Genomic DNA, 20,292 nt, shown 5'->3' with positions numbered 1-20,292 from the left:
TTTAGGCCGATATTTGATCTTGTTTACTGTCTTCCACATTGTGGACGCCTCTTATATTATAAGGTTTTTAAAGCATGGTTTATCATTAAATCTGGGGGGTGCTGAACTTACACCTGTAGGCCTGTAGGCCATTGCCCAAAAGATTATCCTTGAGCAGGGACAAAATTATTGGATGGCACGAAAAATATGAACTAAACATTTACATAATAATGATCATTGGCATTAAGTAACATAAAACTGAAATCCACGATAGAAGTTTAACAAGCGATGGGATTTAACCATTTACTCTAGCCTATGATTTAACTTGGTGTTGCACGTTGAAGTTGTCTCCTCCACCCACTAGAGAGCGCTGCATCGATCTTGCTATGTGGTAAGTCAGGGACTCTTGTTAAACAACGTTGGTGGTTTCCCATGGTCACCAAAGAAGCGTCCTAACGTGACAAACTCCTAGTAAGCGGATCGAGGAATGGAAATGCGATAGAGTAGGCTAAACTAGTGTACACTAACCTCGAAAATCGTTAATTCTGACGAAAATAACTTTATCTCAGTCTGATCATGTTATACACAAGGAATTGTTTATAAATCAGCTGGTCTGAGTTAGTGTCTAAACTATTGTCAGAGATAGCCTCTCAGCTTAAACGGATGACAGCCTACGTCTGGAGATTGTTGTCGCCATATGGTCAGTGAAACGCCATTAGCTTAACGTTACATTAGCCGACAACATGGAGGATATAAGGCCGCCGTCCCCTCTACTTCATCTGGATCTCAATAATTTTGACAGACCTGATGCAGAAAGTTGCAGATATGTGCTTACTAGTCCCCGCTCATTGGAATCATGCTCCAAATTGGGCATCAAACCAGTTGATCTCTTGTTTAAGCCCCTTTCTGAGTTCGTGGAGAAAAACAAAGACATGCCATTGGGAGCCACCACGAAATTGTACGAGGCTCACGAAAAACAACGAGTTCGACTCCTGCGCCTCTGTCGAGAGGAGCGAGAGAGGATTATAGAGGAGGGTAAAGGTATTGGGGCGTCCTTAAAACAGTTTCCTGCCCTTGAAACAGTTCTTGAGCATATGACTGACAGCCAAAGCACAGAGACTAAGAGTAGAAACACCATTGAAACACAGAGAAAGCTGGAAAATAAGTTAGTTGGGATTAGTTTGGGCCGTCGGAGGTCTGTGAGTTTCAGTGAAACAACCTCCTCTTTAGCCACTGGTGACCCCTTGGTCCAATTCCCAACTTACGATGGCAGGCTCCTCAGTGCCCGCAGCCAGATTGGCAGCAGCAACCTGAGCCTGGGAGACCTACGACACTCTCCTGCCACCGAGAGGCAGCTGGAGAGACTCACCCGGGACATTCAGAAGAAGATGAGCATCACGGTGCCAGAGAAGGACCGCAAAATCGCAGCCCTGATGCTGGTCAAGCATGAGGACGAACAGGTGCGGCAGCGGCTGAGCGTCTGGGAGGAGCGGCAGCGCCGCGAGGAGCAGAAGCAGGAGGAGGTGCGGCGTCTCCGCAGCGAGCGCCTGAAGAGGAAGGAGCTCCTGCGGAGCATCCGGCGCTGGCAGGAGGACCTGGAGGTGCGGCGGCAGTTGCGGGAGCGGCAGGAGGAAGAGCAGGTTGGGGTGCGCGAACAGGAGATGGCCCTGCACGAGGAGCGCTGGAGGAGGCTCGCCGAGGAGCAGGAGACGAGGCGGATGGAACGCGCGGAGGAGGCACGCCGCGAGGCCGAGGATCGCAAGCGCTCGCAGGAGCGTCTGCTCCATGACAAGGAGCGTGAGGAGCTGGAGGAGCGCGAGCGCGAGCGGCGCCTGGCCCAGCGCAAGGAGCAGCGCGCCCGCCGCAGCCGCAGGACCCAGGAGCGCCGCGAGCGCCGCCGTCTCCGCCAGGAGAACTGTCGTGAGGAGCTGCGCCACGTGCTCCTCAGCAGGGAGGCGCAGGAGCAGACGCGAGCGATAGAGGACGCCAAGCGGCGGATGCTGGAGCAGAAGCTCATACGCTCGGGTCAGAACCGGGCCCAGGTGCTGGACGCTCGTCTGCAGGAGCTCCAGCGCCGCGCTGCCCGCGAGGACGAGCAGATTCGCCAGGCGCAGCTGCGCGCCGGCTGGCAGAGCCGCCAGAGGCTGCAGGAAAAGCACATCCTGGCACAACTGGGGCAGCAGCGTCTGGAACAGGCAGAGCAGCGGGCACGACTGCAGCTGGCCAGTCGAGTCCAGCTGCTCCGCCAGGAGAACCGCCGCAAGGAGCTCTCGCACCAGCAGCTGCGCGAGGAAGCGGAGCGTCAGGAGGAGGCCGAGAGGGAGCTGCGTCTCCGTGCGGCCGAGCTGAAGGACCGGCGCTGCGAGATGCTGCAGAGGGAGCGGGAGGAGCAGCTGAGGGAGAGCCGGCGGGTGGCGCAGGCCTCCTTCCACATGAGGGAGCGCGTGCGCGAGCAGACAAGCAGCCGCACCTTCAACAAGATGGCACTGGAGGCCCAGCTCTTCACCAGCCTGGGCAAATTGAAGATGTGAAATGTCAACCCCAAGACCAGCTCCCTATCACTGACCATACTATTGCCTACACTCTCTCAGAGTACAGACATGCTTGAACACTTCAACAACAAGAGTTATAGCACTTAAACACTTAAACAAGACTCTTAGACTAAAATAAGAAACTGTTATTCATAAGAGCAGCCATAAACAAGAACAAAGAGTAGAGAGATGTCTGTGAAATGTAAAGAGAGGCGAATGTACATTGCACATAAAAAACTCACAGTCAAAATCCATAGCTGTGGAGTTAAATAGTGGAGTTTATTGTGAAAACCAAAGCTTTCTTAAAAGTGTAACTCAAACAGGAGGATTATAATTGTTCAGGTCAGTAATTATATCACAACTCTGTTGAAACTGTTTTTTGGTGGAATCGTAGTATGTGTGTCAAATGTGCTCCAGTATTTTTGTTCTGAACCTATTGCCAAGAGGAATGAGGTATTACTTGAAACAAACCACTTCCAAAGGGAGGGGGCCAGCTCAGGGATTCAAAACTTGCCAGATGTGTGTAAGTCCAGTGTGGTTCATTAACCAAAGACAAACATTACTATCCCAGTATCAGTATGAGGTAGATTGTTTTTTTTAATACAGAGATTTGCATTTTCTGGTTATGGGTAGATTGAAAGGTGCTATTTTTATAGTTAAATATTTAATTATTTATTTGTCCACATCTAGTTATTTATGTAAATGAATATATTCATAAGAAACATAGTTTTTGTCTTTCTCTCCAATGATGGTTCTCAGAGACATCAAAGAATTGAAAGATACAATGTTAAAAATAAAATATCTTATTCAATCTTATTATTTTTTACAACCCAGAGTTATTGATAAAGGGGCAAAGTTGGATAAATAAATCCAAATGAACAAAAAATTATTTGAATTCCTTTTATTTATCAAAAGTACAATTAATACTCATTTCACTGCTACAAGTTCACCTGTAATATGGCTTCTGAGTCAACAAAATCAAAATATATTTTACAGACCTCTCTGAAGATAATTCTACAGCTCTTAATAATTGTTGTGTTTTGAATAAATGTACATTGCTATGCAACCTGCTTCATTTGCAACTATGATAACGACACAAATGTAAATTTATTATTAGCTTTAGAATGACTGACAATGCTACTTAATCACATTAACCATTCTGCTAGTTTAACAATATTCACCAGTGCTCCTGATCAGCGCTTCTCCATCAAACCACTGAAAAGCTCTGCAAACGCTATCTTGCATATTAAGTATTTAACAGGAATGTAGAATGAAATACAGAAAATTACCGCATTAAAAACATTTAGTTTTAAGTAATTTAATTGATCAGTCAGAATTTTAACTGACCAAAACTGACTTAAACTAAAACTTTACTTGTTCAAATGGCTTTTAACGTGTTGCCCTTAACTTTAATGGCAACATTAAAAAACATAAAGATCATTCCAATAGGAATGAATCATGCTGACCTTCTTCACCTGTCAGAAATATTTTAGTACTTTGAACTAGCAGGTGGCCAGTACTAAATCTTTGAAAATGTTCATTCAGTAAAAAACATTCAACTGAGATCCTATGCCCAGATCCCTGAGTGAAACTCTTGGTCTCTATGGCGATCTGTGTGCATTCCTCACAGAAAGCTTCAGCTGACTCACTCACACTACAGTTTACAAAAGCTTGATGGGTGTAGAGAACATGTCGCTAGTTTAGCCATCATAATTCAAGTGTGATCTTCAGTTTCAAAGGCATTCAGAAAAACATAATATAATATTTACAATAGGTGGTTTTGGTTAGGCAATTTTCCGTCATACAACACTTTATAAAATGTACCATTCCTACAAAAGGGAAAAAAAACATTTGCAAATGTCATTCATACACACTGTGGAGATATTCTAACTGTGTGTCAATCATCATGCAGTCCAAGGGCAAGTAGTACAGGAAGTCCAGCTCCAATAATGAGGATGAGACTCTCTAGAATCCCTAGCCCCCCCTGTTGGTAGGCTCCTGCTCCTGCATGGTGGGGAAGATGGTTGGATTGGTGCTGCCCCCTGTTGCTGATCTCAGGGAGTACATGTACCGTTGCAACATACAGGAAAGTTCCAGCTGAGAACAGCAATCCAATGCCAGTAGCACTTAATCGATGCTGAGGTGATCCTCCAGTCTAAACAATGGAACATTTCAACAATACACTGGATTAATAGTTTTCACATAATAATCCCTATGAAGCAACACTATAATACCTTCTAATCACTATAATATCTTACTTACAGTACTTCAGCTATGAAGAGTGAAACTGAATATTATTTTCTCAACAGTTTATAATTAGTAGTTTCCCAAAATAAAAACAAACAGCAGGTGATACAGCACACCAATATACAAAGTCCTCCTCAGGTTTGGATGAAGGGGCTCTTACAGCGTTGAGGATGAAATAGGTGCTGATGGCCAGGACAGGGGCTGCGGCCGCGAACGCCAGGAGATGGTTCTGAATCTGTTTACGCTCCAGGCCTGCATGCATGAGGAAGGACACCAGACCAAACGCTGCTGGAGCCTAAGGACACAAGGCAGACAGGAGACCAGATTCACCTTGCTGGACACGTATGACCTTAAAGCAGCACCATGCCAGTAGCTTACCTTAATGTAACAAAATTCAAACAAAAACTCAAAGTCATGTTGATGGTAAACAAACTTATGACAGGGAGAAATGTGCACCCTCTGCAGCCCTAGCCTAACCGGCTACTGAGAACCAGTCTTGCAACACAGGAAAGATGGACTCTAGCAGTTTTTTCTCTGTTCCTCTAAAGTCTATATTCGGAAGTAAAAAAAAATCCCCTCGTGGCCTTCAAACGGCTTAAATGTATCTTTACACCTTCTCCCACATTTTGGGAATTGGGATCCATCTGGCCCTGCCCCCTTACCACACACTGTTCACCTGCTACTGGCTGCTGCAGCTGACACATTAGCTAGCTTGTCTGCATCTTTATGAGGAATTGCACCCCCAGGTACACAGGATTGGTTCTATACCCTTATGATGCACTAATGAACTGAGGCCTGACTAGTCTACCCTATTTTATATAATGTTAGTCTGAAATAGTGTGTGTCTCAAGCTTCACCTGGATTGGTTCAACAAATATTTAAACTTATCATCTTTATTCTAATACTATGCCTACTATGTCTTCATGTCCAATAGGCCTGAAATCTTCAGAAATGTCTGAACTTCAGGCACAGAGAAAAAAGAAAGAAAGAAAACTCATGTAGATTGCTTAGGAGAGGAGGGCCATGCTGAAGCATGCTGCTAAACAGTGCAACGGGCCCCTCACACTTAAGGAGAAATAGTAGAAGACGACACTTTTTTTATATTCACTTATTTTTATCATACATATGATATTTTTGGCCACAATTTTTTTTTAAGTGATTTTATAGTTTGTTTTCTTTGTAAATCTCTGGTTTTGGGTCATTTCATACTCCGTGGAAGCTATGCACTATTGTCACTTCGCGTGCCCTTCTCACCTTTTTCACCCCTGACCAGTTTGCATGCCTGGTTTATTTTTGCGGAGGGAATGTGCAGGACTGAGCGGCGGTCATATTTTTACCACTTTGCGGTACATCTGGTTTCACTTATGATATGTCTTATGGTGAAAAACATAGTAGATATCATACAGACATATTTACAAGGTTAAAAACTTGATTTTCACAGGAGGTGGTCTTAAAAGCCTTCCAAAAGTTAGTTAGACAAGAATAATGAGTGTCGGACCTCAACATGAGTTGTTGTGAATCCTATGATGCTTGTCTGTAATTCCAACTTTATAGTTTCTAGGTTTAGTTTTAGCTGTATAGGTTAGGAGTACCCTTTCGTGTCCTCATTAGTTAGCTGCAAAACACACACACACTGATGGAAACAACTAAACAGAAGGTATGTCAAAACCTCTTCAGTAGAAACTACAGGCAAAACCACACACATGGGCCCCATGGCAGGGCCACCAGCACCGTATGCCGGCGACCCGGGTTTGATTCCCGCCCCGTGCTCCTTTCCGGATCCTACCCTGACTCTCTCTCCCACTCACTTCCTGTCATTCTCCACTATCCTATCACATTAAAGGCACAAAAAGACCAAAAAATATATTTGAAAAAAAAAAGAAAAAAAAACCACACACACACACATGGACTTCTCTATATTGCAGAGATGTACCAGATAACGGAGCCCACAGTATGTGGAGGGTAACATGTTCAATTTGATCAGAAACTGATCAGATAAGTATTAATGACCAATGGAAGCCTGGGTTTTGAGGAGACGGGTCTGGTCTTGACTTCAGCTCTTTTACGCTGCATGGTGTCAGTTACCTTGTGCAGAATTACTGCGAAGAAGACGATGACTTGTACAGACACCTGGGAGGAGGCCGCTGCAGCACCCAAGGCTACTCCATCCGCTACACAGTGACAAAGTACAAGAGTCTGTGAGCATAATGGAGAACCGCTACGCAACATTGGCAAACAATGATCTCAGCCAGGCCATTCAAAGCTGCTATTAAGCAATTTCCCCTAACACACTGCCTTTGTGTTTCAATAAACAACGGTGCTGCAGATTCAAATCGATAGACTTGCATGGTAGACTAAAACCGATAGACTTACATGGTGTTTTGTGTGAACGAGTGAAAAAGAGGATTGCTATGCCTTTGTGCTTGCTGAAGGCATTACATTACATTTTATTCAAAGGCAGAATGCGTCTGGGCTGGTAATGGAATCCTAGACTTCAAAAAGATCTAATCTTCATCCAGTGCCCTACATCTTATCTAAGTGTCTGTAGACAAAGCATGAGTATGAGAGTATGAGCCTGCCACTGGGATTGTAGAATTAGCACACTGTGGACAAACACTGTTATTAGAGGGACACGCAAACCTTTTTTTTTGTTGCCTTTATTCAGATCAGATAGTAAAGAGCCTGACAGGAAGCGAGTGGGAGAGAGAGATGGGGTGGGAAATGGGGTCAAGAAATGACCTGGAAACTCAAACCCGGGTCACTGTGGGTACTTGGTATGGGCTCTGTAGCCAGTTCTGCCACAGCATCCCAACAAAAAAACGCTTTGGGAAATAAGCTTCTTTGCCGTCTACCCTAGAGTTCGATAAAAGGATACATACCATTCTCTTCTCTGCGCATGCAATAACCCAGTCTGAGGCCCTAAGTCTAGCTTAGCATAACTCACTAGAAGTGTGTTCCACCAGTTAGCCTATAGCTCTGGGTTAACCTTTAAGTTTCTTTTAATACTTATGGTTATGTAATTTAGCAGACACTTTTGTCCAAAGCAACTTACAAATAAAAACAATACAATAGATAAAAATTAACAGTGAACAGTTTTAAAATGTTGGTAAGACTACATTAATGAAAAGTTCTGCTGACCTACCTGCTGCATGAATCACAAGTCCTAAGGTAGCTGTGACACTTGTGCTGCTGGACATGCCTGTTCGAGGATCTGGAAAGAATTAAGCACAAAATCCATAGCATTCAGTGGACCTGTATCTTACAGGTTGGAAATAAATATGGCTCTCTCAATCACAATTACATAAGACATTCCAAAAGTGCAGTAACATCACAAATGTGGTTGGAAAATAACCCAAAAAAGGCAAGCAGTGCTCAAGGGATTATCTGCATCTCTGTGCAGATAAATTAAAACCAATCACTCAAGCAAAGTAGGTGTAGCTTTCTGGGTGATGAGTCACTTGTTAGTGATTTGAGTGGCCTTGCCATGTATGGAGCAGTAGCTGCCAATCTGGTCCACGACAAACATGAGGGTGAAGCCGATCACGAGGGAGACGCCGATGAAGAAATGGGGTGGTAGGCCTTTCCCGGCAACCAGCTCAGGGCTATATTCACTAGTGTTTCCATTGGCTGCCATCCTGGAGCAGACATACTCTATAGTAAAAGGGAGGGAAGAGTAGAGGGGGGAAAAACATTTATCACCAGAGAAGGAGCTGACCTATTTGTTTAGGTCTATCTATTTTTTTTCCAGCAGGGCTGTCCCTTGATATTCAAAAAAAGGGAACCTCGTGACTGTTCAATGAATGAGCCTCTGTAAAGGTGAGATTTATCTCGAGAGGGCTTTGATGCCATTGTTATTATTATTATTATTATGCAGTCCTCTACATCCACTGCTCCTTTCACACCACTCAATAGACCAACTAGGGATACAGGTGGGTTTGGCTAGGCAACCCCATCAGTAAAGCAATAATGCTTTCCCCACGTGATTATTAATAAAGCAATAATGCTTTCCCCACGTGAAAAGAGACATATAAACATGGCTCCTCCTCTAAAAACAGATGGGGGTGATGGGGCGTCTGTTACCCAAAAGACATCTCTACAACTCCACCTCACCTCTCGATGAATTCTCCATCAACTCCACCCCTTCAGGAATTATAACAGCAAGAGCGGTGCCACATAGGAGCCCTGCCCCGAATACACTGACAAACTGCAGCTTTTGCTGCAAAGAAGACATAAAACAGTGACTTAATAGCAAATATGTTGTAGACTACATTTAAACGAGTGACCAAAGTGCATGCAGGGTGTGGTTTAGGCAAACAGCCTACAGCACTAGTAGAAGGGTTCACTAAGTATGACTATCCAATCAAGCATGCAACATTAGATACGCTCTAAAGGCTATAACAAGATATCAACCAAAGATATCCGGATTCAGACAACTGTCAGGACTGAAATCCTGACAAATCGGGTAACATGATAGTCAGCTTTACTCGGTTTCCAAGTCGTAATATTAGTTTGAAATGTGAGATATTCTAGTCTACATCTCTATTGAAGAATATGTGGTTTATATGTATCTCTAACACATATTGCATATTGTTACAATGTAACTGCCATCAGTAGCTTGTCAGCAGACGTTATTTATTCTGAGTGCGTCTGAACAGCAAAGCTGTTAATTAATTTAAAAATACCATAACCTACAATTCTAAAACTAAAGAGGACATATTGTGAGGAGATGCATCTCGGTCCGTTAGTTACTTACCTCTGAAAGTCGGATTAAGAGGGGTATCATTCCTAATATAAAACATCCTACGAACATAGCCACTGATATCAAAATAATTGCCATTGCCCCGTCCATGGCTTTGGTAGCAAGCAGAATCTACCAAATCTAGGGTCATGAAGTTAGCTGGCTAACGTTAGCGATGATAGTAAACAAAATTGAGCCAGTAAAACACTCAGACATCAGTGAGATATACCCGACAAATGTGATTTCGAGTTTTGCATGACCATAATTTATCTATTCCAGCGAGCTCATGACATAGCGAGCCCTGAGGCACAAAGTCAAAGTTTTGACTGGTACGGCTGAAGTTTCCACGTCGCAGAACTGCACGTCTCTCTCTTCTGCAAAGTGGTGGTATCGTTTTAAGTGGACATTTCGCCAGAAAACCTAGCGTTAGAAGGCGGGAACTACAGCAGTACAGGCCACTTCACGAATGCACTCAGGAACCAAACGTAACGTCAGCTCCTCACGGTCTTTGACCCTCGGCATTATTTCCCTTTATATGGGCTCAGAAATCACAAGACTACCCCATGAGAACAGTGTGCCTTCATGCTCTGGCTGGGATTAGAACTATTTAACTGTATCACTATACTGGACGGTCATCGTCTTTATGTGGTCAGTGTCTCCTAGCAAGGCTACAATGCAACAAATGCAATAGGCTACATGCAAGAAAATTTGGAGTCTAAAACAAAATCAGTTCATTAGTAAATGCCATTTTATTGTTCAAAGACTTGGAAGGGGTTGACAGTGGTTTCTGCCAAATATACAGTCTTTTTTTGGAGAGAGAGAGAGAGAGAAAACGTAGTTAATTTACAAAATTATTAAAAACAGGGAAATCCCCTAAATATGAAAAATTGCCTCCAGTGACAGATTTCATATGGAGAGAGTGGAAAAGAAACAATTTGTGATCGCAGAGAGCAGAGTAAACCAGGAAACATGGTGACTGTACATACCATTTTTTTTTTAAACTGCTTACAACTGTACAAACGTAGTCATAAATACCAAAGCATAGTGTTGAAGAGCAGTGCAGTTAATCTATGTACACAAATATATATTTCACAAATTTAACAGCTCCATTGACCACAGGCCAATCCCAGGCAAATCTGCCTTCATGATGAAACAAACAAATAAACAAAAATAGAGAGCAATAAATATGGAATAGATTATTCCTAATGTGTAACACTATTTGCCACTGCTGAGATGTTAATAAATTATTAAAACTATCAAGATGTCCATGTACAGTCGGATACAGTATGCAGCGGGGAACAATTCTATTCTTAGAGAATGGCATCAGTGCATTCATACATTCATCTTGCACATCACCTGGCTACATTGAGTAATCTCACTAGTCACTAGAGCATTCAACCTCCTAATGAAGGTCATAACTAATTAGGTCACAAGCAAACATTCCCAAAAGATGAGACAATACAGAATTATTGTGTAAATGGCTTGAGGGGGAGAAAAAAAAAAAACTCCGTGAACTCACTGAGGTTTTGTGGAGTTCAAACAAATTACTTGGGGAAATTGTGAGCACAATCACACTTCCTGATCTCACGTGTAGTGTACATGTATGACCTCAAATCAATAGAGGCAGACACGGGCCAAACGGCAACAAAGTTCAGCAGCACATCATAGGCATGATCCAATCTTTTCTATAGCTTTTCAAAAACGGCTAAATCCAGAGTGGATGCCTACATATTGCTAAAGTTACTCATCAGCAGGGAAACCGTATTGCTACTGAAATGGATCCTTTGTCATAAACCCAGAGGATCTGGGTAATAGTCATGAACATAATATTGTAATTATATATCATATATTTAATGACTTAATTACAGAGGGAATGTGCATATCCAAATAACATTGATTAATAAGGCCGACACATGGGACATTTGTAGATTTAGTAACTAACTGTTTAGATTAGGCAATGTTTAAAAACCACAGTGGTCAGGAAAGCTTATTAGTGAAATCATGATTCGTTAAAAAATTAATTAGTATATGTGAGAAGAAAAAAAGAAATCCTAAGTCAGTCCTGTACATGACTTAGTCCTGGGATGTACAGTCCTGTACATGCTGTGCATGTTGATATCATTTGTCAGAAGACGTCATTTCGAATGAGCTCAAGCTCTAATCAGTTTCATTCCAACTCCTCACAGAAATCAAAAGCAGCTCAAAACGTGAGGAACTTTTCCGCAGACGGCATGCACTGGTCTCACATTCATTCCACTTTTAAGCAAGAGCTAACCTGACTGAAATTGATGGATCTGGATAGGAACGACATTGGGAGTGTTGACAGTGTGAACACCAAAGCAAACCGCGAAACATTTCCGCTCCTAAGGAAGTTCTTATAAGAGTAAATGTGGGGGTGACGGACACCCAAGTCTTTCACAGAAGCTGGCCTACTATAAAAGAGAAACCTACTCCATAGGCTATGCAAAGTTCGAGTTATGAGAACTTGACCCATGCTCTGTACGCCAAAAGCAGTCATTAGACCCCATCAGAAGTTTTAGTAGTTTCGTTACTAGGAGACAAAGGTTCTGACAACCACGTCAACAGAACGTTTTACAGCTAGTTCTCCATCGAGGTGTTCTGTACAGTATCAATTTTTTCTGAAGTCTTAACAGCAGTGGACAAAACCAAGATATAGACTAGTTAACATAATGACAACACTTTACACTTTAAGAAGATCGAACTTAAGGACTTAATTAAGAACTTAAGGACTTAATTAAGAACTTAATTTGGAGGGGGGGGGGGACAAAAAAACAAATCAGATCACATTATTGACCAATGATTAAAAATAACAAAGGGATATAACAATGTAGTGTTTTCTCTCAGGGAGTTTGGAGGGATGAATGAACAAGAGAGTGTGAGAATATTAGCAGTTTAGAGTCGATGACGACCATGGGAGCGACACTCCTGAGGTGTTTTTTTTTTTTTTACTAAGTCTCTCATCTCAGCCTGGGGATCCACAGGAGGGACCTCAAACACAGTCGATCTGTCGTCATGGCCCCAAACATTCCCAACCACTATCCTGCTGTTGGTATGTGTGTGTGTGTGTGTGTGTGTGTGTGTGTATATACACACGTACATGATAGGGTGGAGGGAAGGGAGAGGTGAGTGCTTGTCAGTCGATAGAGTATAACATGTGAGTGAGTGGGGTTTAGCTAACTTAAGTAGAAAAGGAAACGCTATAACGTCAGCCAGTTCATCTCTCTGGAGTGCTGACCATCAGACGAGGAGGGGGTGCGGGGAGGCTGGAGGAAAAAGCGGCCCTGACCCCTGACCCGCCAGCACAGGCTGCTGCAGGAAGGGGCGCGGGTGGGCATCCAGGAGCTACTTTCGCCTCCTAGTCAGTGTTTTGTTGTTGATTTCTTGTTGTTGTTTTTTGTTGTTGTCAGTGGCAGAGTTCAGTGGGGGAGCGTGTCCCCTACCCTGACCGTGCCCCCCCCCTACCCGAGAGGGGTTACTGATGGACCTCGTTGGCGATGAGACGATCTTCCCCAGACTGAAAGTCGCCCTCGTTGACCACTGGGTTGATCATGTCCTCGTCCTGCGAGGACCCCTGGCCGTCGTTGTCACTGCCGCCTGAGCCCAAGTCGTCCATGTTCATCTCTTGCAGCACGTGGGCAATGTACTGTAAGCAGAGAGACCAGGTATGCATTTCATTGTCTTTGTACTTCTACTCAGCACAATGACAAAGTTAAATATAATCTAATCTAATCTAGATAGAGGGCTTAAAATCATGACAACAGAACAAACAGATCACACAAGAGAGGTCAACTATAGCTGGGCATTGCCACTCACCCCACAATATAAAACACATCATGATACATGTCAACTCGCAATAGAATACATGATATTTCACAATAGTACTGCTGAAAGTACAATTTAAATCAACTTTTATATGGTCTTTCTAATCGAGACATCAGTCTCAAATTGTGTTGCAATAACAATCCACACGTAATAAGTAGATACAAATACAGACAAATACAGTAGTAATTAAGTCACAATACGAGAGATTAATGTATTGATCCAGTGCTGTGAAAAATAGTATTGTAATCCAATAATACAAAGTTGTATTGGAACAGTTAAAACAAAATGCAAAACAGCAGTGGTTTTGTTTTGTTTCCACTTTAGGTATGTTCAGTATGCCAACACAAATCCGATGTTTAGTATATTCAGATTGTATCTAGACTAATTTTATTCTGAGCAGCAAAACAAAAAAAAATGTTAAATGCAATTTTTGCAAATATGATTCAAACCACATTGGAGGTGAGCCTGATGAAGCATTTAGCCTTTATCCACATTTGGAGGTGGTTAGAAATGCAATTCAAATCAGATGTGTGCAGAAGCATTTCTTATCTGTGCGGGACTTACCGTGGCCTTGGAGGGCGCGGAGACATTTGGTGGACGACCATTCTCCACTCCATCTACATCTGAGCTGACATCAATCTACAAGATACATTATGGTCAATATGGCTGACAAAAGAGACCCTCTTTGGTTGACAAAATAATCTGAAACAGTGATTAGAAAAGGCTAAGGACATCACAATGTAACTACTCAGATTCGGGTGGTCTATCAACATGCTTTTCCTTACCTTGTAGTTATGAGCACTGAGGTATTTAAAATGGCCAAAGGCGACATGGGAGAGGCAAACGATAATGGTGATAATCAAGACGATGAAAGTGAACATCGAGGTGGGGGCCCGAAAACCTACAGGCAAAGAGAAACGAGAGAAGAGTTTGGTTGAACACTGAGCTGGAGAAGATGATGGATCCACCTCTCAACTAACAAACTGGTCTCAAGTCAAGCCAAATTCCTTCCCCACAAAAGATTTTAACAGCTTTAAAAAATGATGACAACAATGATCATATTGTTTAGAAAATGACATTATTTTGGCCTGAGTGGCCTTCCTCAGTTTGGCTCAACAGTCCTGGTCTTTCTCGGGGCCCTGCCCTGTTAAGTTGAGCCTGCTGCTTCGGAGAGAGGGTCTCACCTATGCGCACCACAGAGAAGAAGAGAAGCCAGAAGAGGCAGAGGATGGGCGCAGCCACCACCTGGTTCACTGCACCCGAGTGGATCTTCTTGTCCAGTTTGGAGGGCAGGTAGGCGTAGTACATGTTGTACCTGTCGACCAGGTGCTTCAGCAGCATGTACATCAGGCCTGGGGAGAGAGGAGCGAGAGAGAGCGAGAGTGAGAGCAAGAGAGAGAGAGGGAGAGAGAGGAGAGAGAGAGAAAGAAAGAAGGAGAGAGATATTTCAATGCCATGGAGGCAGGAGGGACAATGCTGAAACAGCAAATACCATCACAGAATCACACATTCTATGTACATTGAAGCAACATATACTGTAAACAGTAGCTCCCCACTGCAACTGTTGTAGTTGTGCATGAACATGCCTGTCCTGTCAACATAGCATGGGAGATGCACACAAAATCCATCTAACCTAACCCACTAGGGTTTTCACATATAACTGCACTGGTATCATAAAATAATTTATTTGTTCACTATGACATTAAGTTGCTTTGCCACTGCATGGTATCTGCTCAACTCGCCTCGGTTTAGGTACCAGGTTTTCCTTTTCCACTGCAAAAAAGTACCCTCTTTAATGTAGCTGGGTGGCACAGCGACACAGAAGGAAACTAGCATGGCGGCATTAACATAGGACCCACAGTAATAACACCATCAACAACGGAGGAAATCAAGGAGAGTTTGTTTCCGATTCCTGGTATGTGATTGTTTGTTTAAACGTTCATTTTAATCCATGAGAAACTGTTCGTTAATTCATAAGTTGATAGAATGCTAATTTTTCGAAGTGCAGGATGTTATTCTATTGAATTAACGAATGGACCTGTTGCGAAGAACAATTTTCAGAACTACACTGTGTTACGTTATTAACATTAACTGCTTGTTGTGCTAGCACAGCACTGTATGGCTGAGGTTGTTTTTTAAAAATGATGGGCTTGGGGGGGCTGTGGGTCCAAGTGCCCACGGGGACCCAGGTTCGAATCCGACCTGCGGTCATTTCCCGACCCCACCCCATCTCTCTCTCTCCCACTCGCTTCCTGTCTATCTTTACTGTACTATCTGAATAAAGGCAAAAAGGCCAAAAAATATACTTTAAAAAAAAAATGACGGGCTTGTCCAGAACACAGCAATGTCAATAGCGACCAATCAGTAACCTGCAATACTTTCACGTCACCTTCTGGTATCGCCTCAGCTCGCTTGGAACCTCAACAGAGGCGATCCCAAAAATAGTACCAGGTACCAGTTTTTGCTAATAGAAAACAAAAAAAAGTAGAGAAGAGTAGAGTCGAGGCGAGTTGAGTAGATACCATGCAGTGAAAAAGCAACTTTAGTGAACTTGGGAGGACCCACCAGTAACACACAGTACTGAGTACAGTATGGCAGCATGTGTGTAATGGCAGGCGTCCCTGCTACCATTGTCTAGTGTACTAGAGATCTTAATGATAATCAGATAAGAAGATAACTTAAGTGGGGGGGATTAAGCCTTCAACATACTCGCCACTCCCGACCGGTAGTGCAACAATGTGACGTCACGGGAGCGCCGTAACCATTTATACTCGCGCTGGTGGTCACTACACTAGTTGCAATATTCTCCTGAATTGCCATTGGCCTCAATGGCAGTAAAAACTACCCTCTGTGATGATACTTCAGACTTCGGTTGCTGCTATTCACAACGACAGACAGACACAGACAGACAGACAGACAGACAGACAGACAGACAGACAGACAGATACTTTATTCATCCCGAGGGAAATTTTAGCTAGCTGGCTGGTGCTGAGAGATGAGTTTGTGTAGCCTAATTTCCTAAGGTGGAAAGAGATTTTTTTTCAGGTCTTAGATATCCTTTGGTTGAAAATACATAACTTTGTTACCTTTTGCTGGATTACTGGCATGTCCCTGGGTCCTAGTTCTTTCATCTTAATTCCCTGTTACATCTCTCTCTGGTAGCTTCATTAACTTATCCAGCAAACTATTTAAATTCACGAACTCTCGCTGGTAACCTAGCCAGGTTAATTTCCCTCTCTTCTCAAACTGACTATTCAAACATCGCGTTTATTTAAGATGTGGGCTAGGCTATATGAAATGCCTGAATGTGGTTTATGTTTGTATAGAGGCACGCATGTTCCCTGATCTTGGCTTCAAGCTCATCCTGCTTGTCGCGCACATCTGAAAAAAAATCTCCTGTGCACGACCTGCCTGCGCGAGGCTGAAATTTCTCGTGCGACAGAGGAAATGACGCAATTTTGACGTCACATTGTTGCGCTACCGGTCGGGAGTGTATGGAGAGTATGTAGTACCAGAGAATGTCTAATAAGGGGAGAACTGCCACTCTCGGAAAACTTGAGGTTACTCACGTAACCCCGGTTCTCTGATAGCATGAGTGAGGTATCTCTCTGTGGGACACGCCCCCTCGCGAGTTCCCCAGAAGCCATTATTTCATTACGCCAGCCACCATTGGCTGGACGACTGATGTATTGCTTCAGTCTAGCTAACCAACCTCTTCTCGCCACCGGCAAGGAGGGTGGTCTGGTGAGATACCTCACTCATGCGATCAGAGAACCGGGGTTCTCTTTCAAGCATTCATTCGGTATCTCACTATGGGATATCGTGACTCCCGGATTGCCAGACAAGCTTGCGATCCCCAACAACATCAGTGCGCCCCCGGCGTCCCAGTGCCTAACACTGAATGCGCCAAAGTCGGGGCTGTGACATCAAGTCTAAAACCTGACAAACGTTGTCGGGTTTGCCCAACACACTGCCAAGCATACATCCTCTATGGGGAAGCCCTGAAATAAAGCCCATGATGTCGACATTCCTCGAGTGGAATGGGCTCGTAAACCGACTGGGGGTTGTAACCCCTTAGTCGTATAGGCCAGGGCAATAGCTGCCACAATCCATTGTGATAGACGCTGCTTAGTGAGCGGTCTACCCAGATGTGACTTTGCACAAGACACAAACAGCTGTTCCGTTTTCCTTAACTCCGCTGTTTTGTCCACGTACGCACGCAACGCCCTGACCGGACAGAGCGCATTCAGCCGCTCCTGCTCCGGGGAGGCGAAAGGCGGTGGGTTAAACGCAAATAGTTCAATCGGCCGACACGACAGTGACGGGTTGAAAACCTTCGGAATGAACGCTGGGTTGGGTTTTAATACAACCCTCGAGTCACCCGGGAAAAATTGCATACAGGCTGTATTCACAGATAGGGCATGAATATCGCTTACGCGTTTAGCCAAAGTCACCAACAAAGCCATCTTGAGTGAGAGCACTTTAAGATCCAACTGTTGTAATGGCTCGAAGGTAGGGCGATTTGAGCCATCAGATTTGAGCCACCACATTGCTGTGGAGTTTCCAGTCTCCGTAGCGGGGGTTGCCCCTGGATAATAAATCTGCACCCAAATTCAATACACCGGGGACGTGTGTCGCTTTCAACGACAGGAGCCGTGTGCTGATCCATAAGATCAGTCTGTGTGCCAACGTGTGCATATGACGAGACCTCAGTCCCCCCTGCTTGTTGACATAAGCCACCACAGTGGTGTTGTCTGTTCTGACCAAGACATGATGCCCTCTCAGGATGGGCAGAAAATGTCTGAGTGCGAGCCAAACCGCCATCAGTTCTAGAAGGTGTATGTGCACACCCCGTTTATCGACCTGCCCTCGTGAGTAGCTCCCCAGCCGCTCAGCGAGGCATCCGTCGTCACCACTTTCCTGTGTAGGATAGCACCCATCGTAGTTCCCTCTGTGGAAGAGTGGGCGTTTCCAGGGCCTTAGCGCAGCGCAGCAGGCTGCGGAGATTGCGACAGGGCGATGGCAGTGACGCGAGTGATTCAATCCCAGCGACGCCACCCATCGCTGAACAGCCCTCATGTATAAACGGCCGAGGGGTACGACCACCAAGGCTGACGCCATGAGGCCCAGGAGTCTGAGGCAGACCCTGAATTTCACAGTAACCCCCCTGCGGAAAAGCGCTTTGACTCGTTCCGCTGACAGGCGCGCTCTGAATGAGACGGAGTTTAGAGACAGCCCCATGAAGGTGGTGATCTGACACGGGCGCAGCACGCTTTTCTCCCAGTTTATTCTGAAGCCTAGTAACAACAGGTGCTCCGTTAGGAGAGCCGTGTGCTGCTGCGCTTCCTGGTATGAGTGCGCGGCCACCAGCCAGTCGTCGATAAAAGTAGCCAGACGTAAACCCTTTTCCCGGAGCGATAGCCGCTTCGGTGACCTTGACGAAGACTCTGGGGCTGAGCGCAAGGCCAAATGGGAGGGCAAGCCACTCGTAGGCCACACCTCGAAAGGCAAACCTGAGGAACTTTCTGTGGGGCGGATAGATCGGGACGTGTAGGAACGCATCGGTCAGATCCACTGAGGTGAACCAATCGCCCGGGCGCACGAAGCGCATTAATGCGTCGTTGGTTAGCATCCTGAACCTGTACTTTCTTAGGTATCTGTTCAGTGCACGCAGGTCCAATATCGGGCGCAAGCCCCCCCCCCTTTCTTTGGGACCAGAAAATACCTCGAGTAAAAACCGTGACGGCTTTGCTCGATGGGGACTACTCCGATCGCTTGTTTGTTTAACAGGGAAATTATTTCCCCCTGTAGAACACGGGCAGATTCCCCTGTAGCGTGGGATTGTACAATCCCATTGAATGGGGGTGGGGGTGTAGCGAACTGTAGGCGGTAGCCTTTCGCGATAATCTTTATTATCCAGTCTGACTTCACGTGCATCCGCCAGTACTGGATGCGCTCGGTCAGTGGCGAAATGACGCCATCTAGTGGCGCTAACTGGCGCGACCGAGCTGGCATGGGCTGCAACGCTAGCGTGCATATGTTGCCCATCGCCACCGGTGGAGCTTTGGCTCCGCTTGGTGGCGTTATTAGGGAGTGATTGCACGCCATTGCCACTGAACATGGCTCGTGATTTTTTGTAAGAGCTTTTTTGTTCATTTGACAATTTTTTGCATTCTTTTGACGGATACGCCCTCGGCCCGGCTGCGCACCGAGACATTTATTTTTGAAGGGGGGCACTGGTGTGTGCTTGTGAGACTCTGTTGGGGCTCAAACTGGCACTCCAGGTCTCTTCTCCGCAGTGGGCTGTGAACTGCCAGCGCCTCTGTGGCCTCTGCACGCCTCTTGGTGGGCAGTGAACATGCCTCTTTGAACAGGCCCAGGAACGGGGCCGGTGTGAGTCGAGGAGGGGGGAGCGCTTCTTCTTCCTCGCTCCCTGCGCGGGTGGGGGGTTTTGCTGACCTCCCTGTGTCGCGTTAGGGTTAAAGGGCTTTTTAACCCAGGCACCTTTGAGCTCGGGGGTCTTACCAAGGCTCTGAGTGCCAGTCTGGGTCGGGAGCTGACATCTCAGTGTCCGGTACTGCGGCGGGCGTGCCGCTGCCTCGGAGAACGTCTGTCTGGGTGCTTTGGGAGCGGGGGCTTGTGCCTTTCTGGGGAGGCACAGCTGCAGCGCTTCACCGTCCCGTTTCTTTTCCTCACACCGCTTTTGCATAGTGGCCACGGCTGGTCCAAAGAGGCCTTTGGGGTCCACGGGCACATCTAGCAGCTGGGTCTTCTCCTTGTGGGAGAGGCTGGAGAGGTTGAGCCAGCGAGCTCTCTCTTGGGAGACCATGAGGGCCATAGCCCGTCCCGCCGTTTGCACCGCACACCTGTGTAGCCGTAGGCAGAGGTCTGTGACCACACACATTTCGTCCCACACAGCTGGCTGGTTGGGGGCGGACGAGAAGTCTTCCTCCA

General features: G+C 45.3%; 3 protein-coding genes across 6 annotated transcripts in view; 1 reads left to right on the top strand and 2 right to left on the bottom strand.

Annotated features, from left to right (window-relative positions):
* The first annotated feature begins 426 nt into the window (after nucleotides 1-426).
* LOC121685914 (coiled-coil domain-containing protein 177) lies at nucleotides 427-2,675 on the top strand. The gene has a single exon (XM_042066766.1). The coding sequence runs from the start codon at nucleotides 723-725 to the stop codon at nucleotides 2,508-2,510; it is 1,788 nt and encodes a 595-aa protein (XP_041922700.1). The 5' UTR covers nucleotides 427-722; the 3' UTR covers nucleotides 2,511-2,675.
* A 727-nt stretch (nucleotides 2,676-3,402) lies between these two features.
* Nucleotides 3,403-9,943, bottom strand: LOC121685694 (zinc transporter ZIP9). Its single transcript, XM_042066367.1, has 7 exons — nucleotides 9,511-9,943; nucleotides 8,868-8,973; nucleotides 8,241-8,408; nucleotides 7,900-7,968; nucleotides 6,843-6,928; nucleotides 4,918-5,052; nucleotides 3,403-4,665 (listed from the first exon to the last, which is right to left on the bottom strand). Exons 1-7 carry the CDS (start codon nucleotides 9,604-9,606, stop codon nucleotides 4,408-4,410), a joined length of 918 nt encoding a protein of 305 aa, XP_041922301.1. The 5' UTR covers nucleotides 9,607-9,943; the 3' UTR covers nucleotides 3,403-4,407.
* Nucleotides 9,944-10,221: 278 nt separating this feature from the next.
* Nucleotides 10,222-20,292, bottom strand: part of tmem63ba (transmembrane protein 63Ba) — a 56,713-nt gene continuing 46,642 nt past the window's right edge. For all 4 annotated transcript variants that reach the window (XM_042066363.1, XM_042066361.1, XM_042066364.1 and 1 more), the window contains 4 exons: nucleotides 14,523-14,690; nucleotides 14,124-14,239; nucleotides 13,903-13,977; nucleotides 10,222-13,159 (listed from right to left, as the gene is read on the bottom strand). In XM_042066363.1, the coding sequence (XP_041922297.1) occupies nucleotides 12,989-13,159; nucleotides 13,903-13,977; nucleotides 14,124-14,239; nucleotides 14,523-14,690 (530 nt within the window). In that variant the 3' untranslated portion in view covers nucleotides 10,222-12,988. The remainder of the gene's footprint in view (nucleotides 13,160-13,902; nucleotides 13,978-14,123; nucleotides 14,240-14,522; nucleotides 14,691-20,292) is intronic.

The sequence above is a fragment of the Alosa sapidissima genome, chromosome 16 (assembly GCF_018492685.1).
Source record: "Alosa sapidissima isolate fAloSap1 chromosome 16, fAloSap1.pri, whole genome shotgun sequence".
Taxonomy (NCBI): Eukaryota; Metazoa; Chordata; class Actinopteri; order Clupeiformes; family Clupeidae; genus Alosa; species Alosa sapidissima.
Note: the sequence above shows the minus strand (reverse complement) of the source record. Positions and strands in the feature narration are given on the sequence as shown.

Excerpts from the sequence above, each read along its gene's own strand:
- LOC121685914 (XM_042066766.1), top strand. The coding sequence starts at position 723 with ATGGAGGATATAAGGCCGCCGTCCCCTCTACTTCATCTGGATCTCAAT.
- LOC121685694 (XM_042066367.1), bottom strand. The coding sequence starts at position 9,606 with ATGGACGGGGCAATGGCAATTATTTTGATATCAGTGGCTATGTTCGTA. Across the intron at positions 5,053-6,842 it reads TCGCAGTAATTCTGCACAAG|GCTCCAGCAGCGTTTGGTCT; the intron begins GTAACTGACACC and ends TTGTGTCCTTAG. Across the intron at positions 4,666-4,917 it reads CCTATTTCATCCTCAACGCT|ACTGGAGGATCACCTCAGCA; the intron begins GTAAGAGCCCCT and ends TCCATTGTTTAG.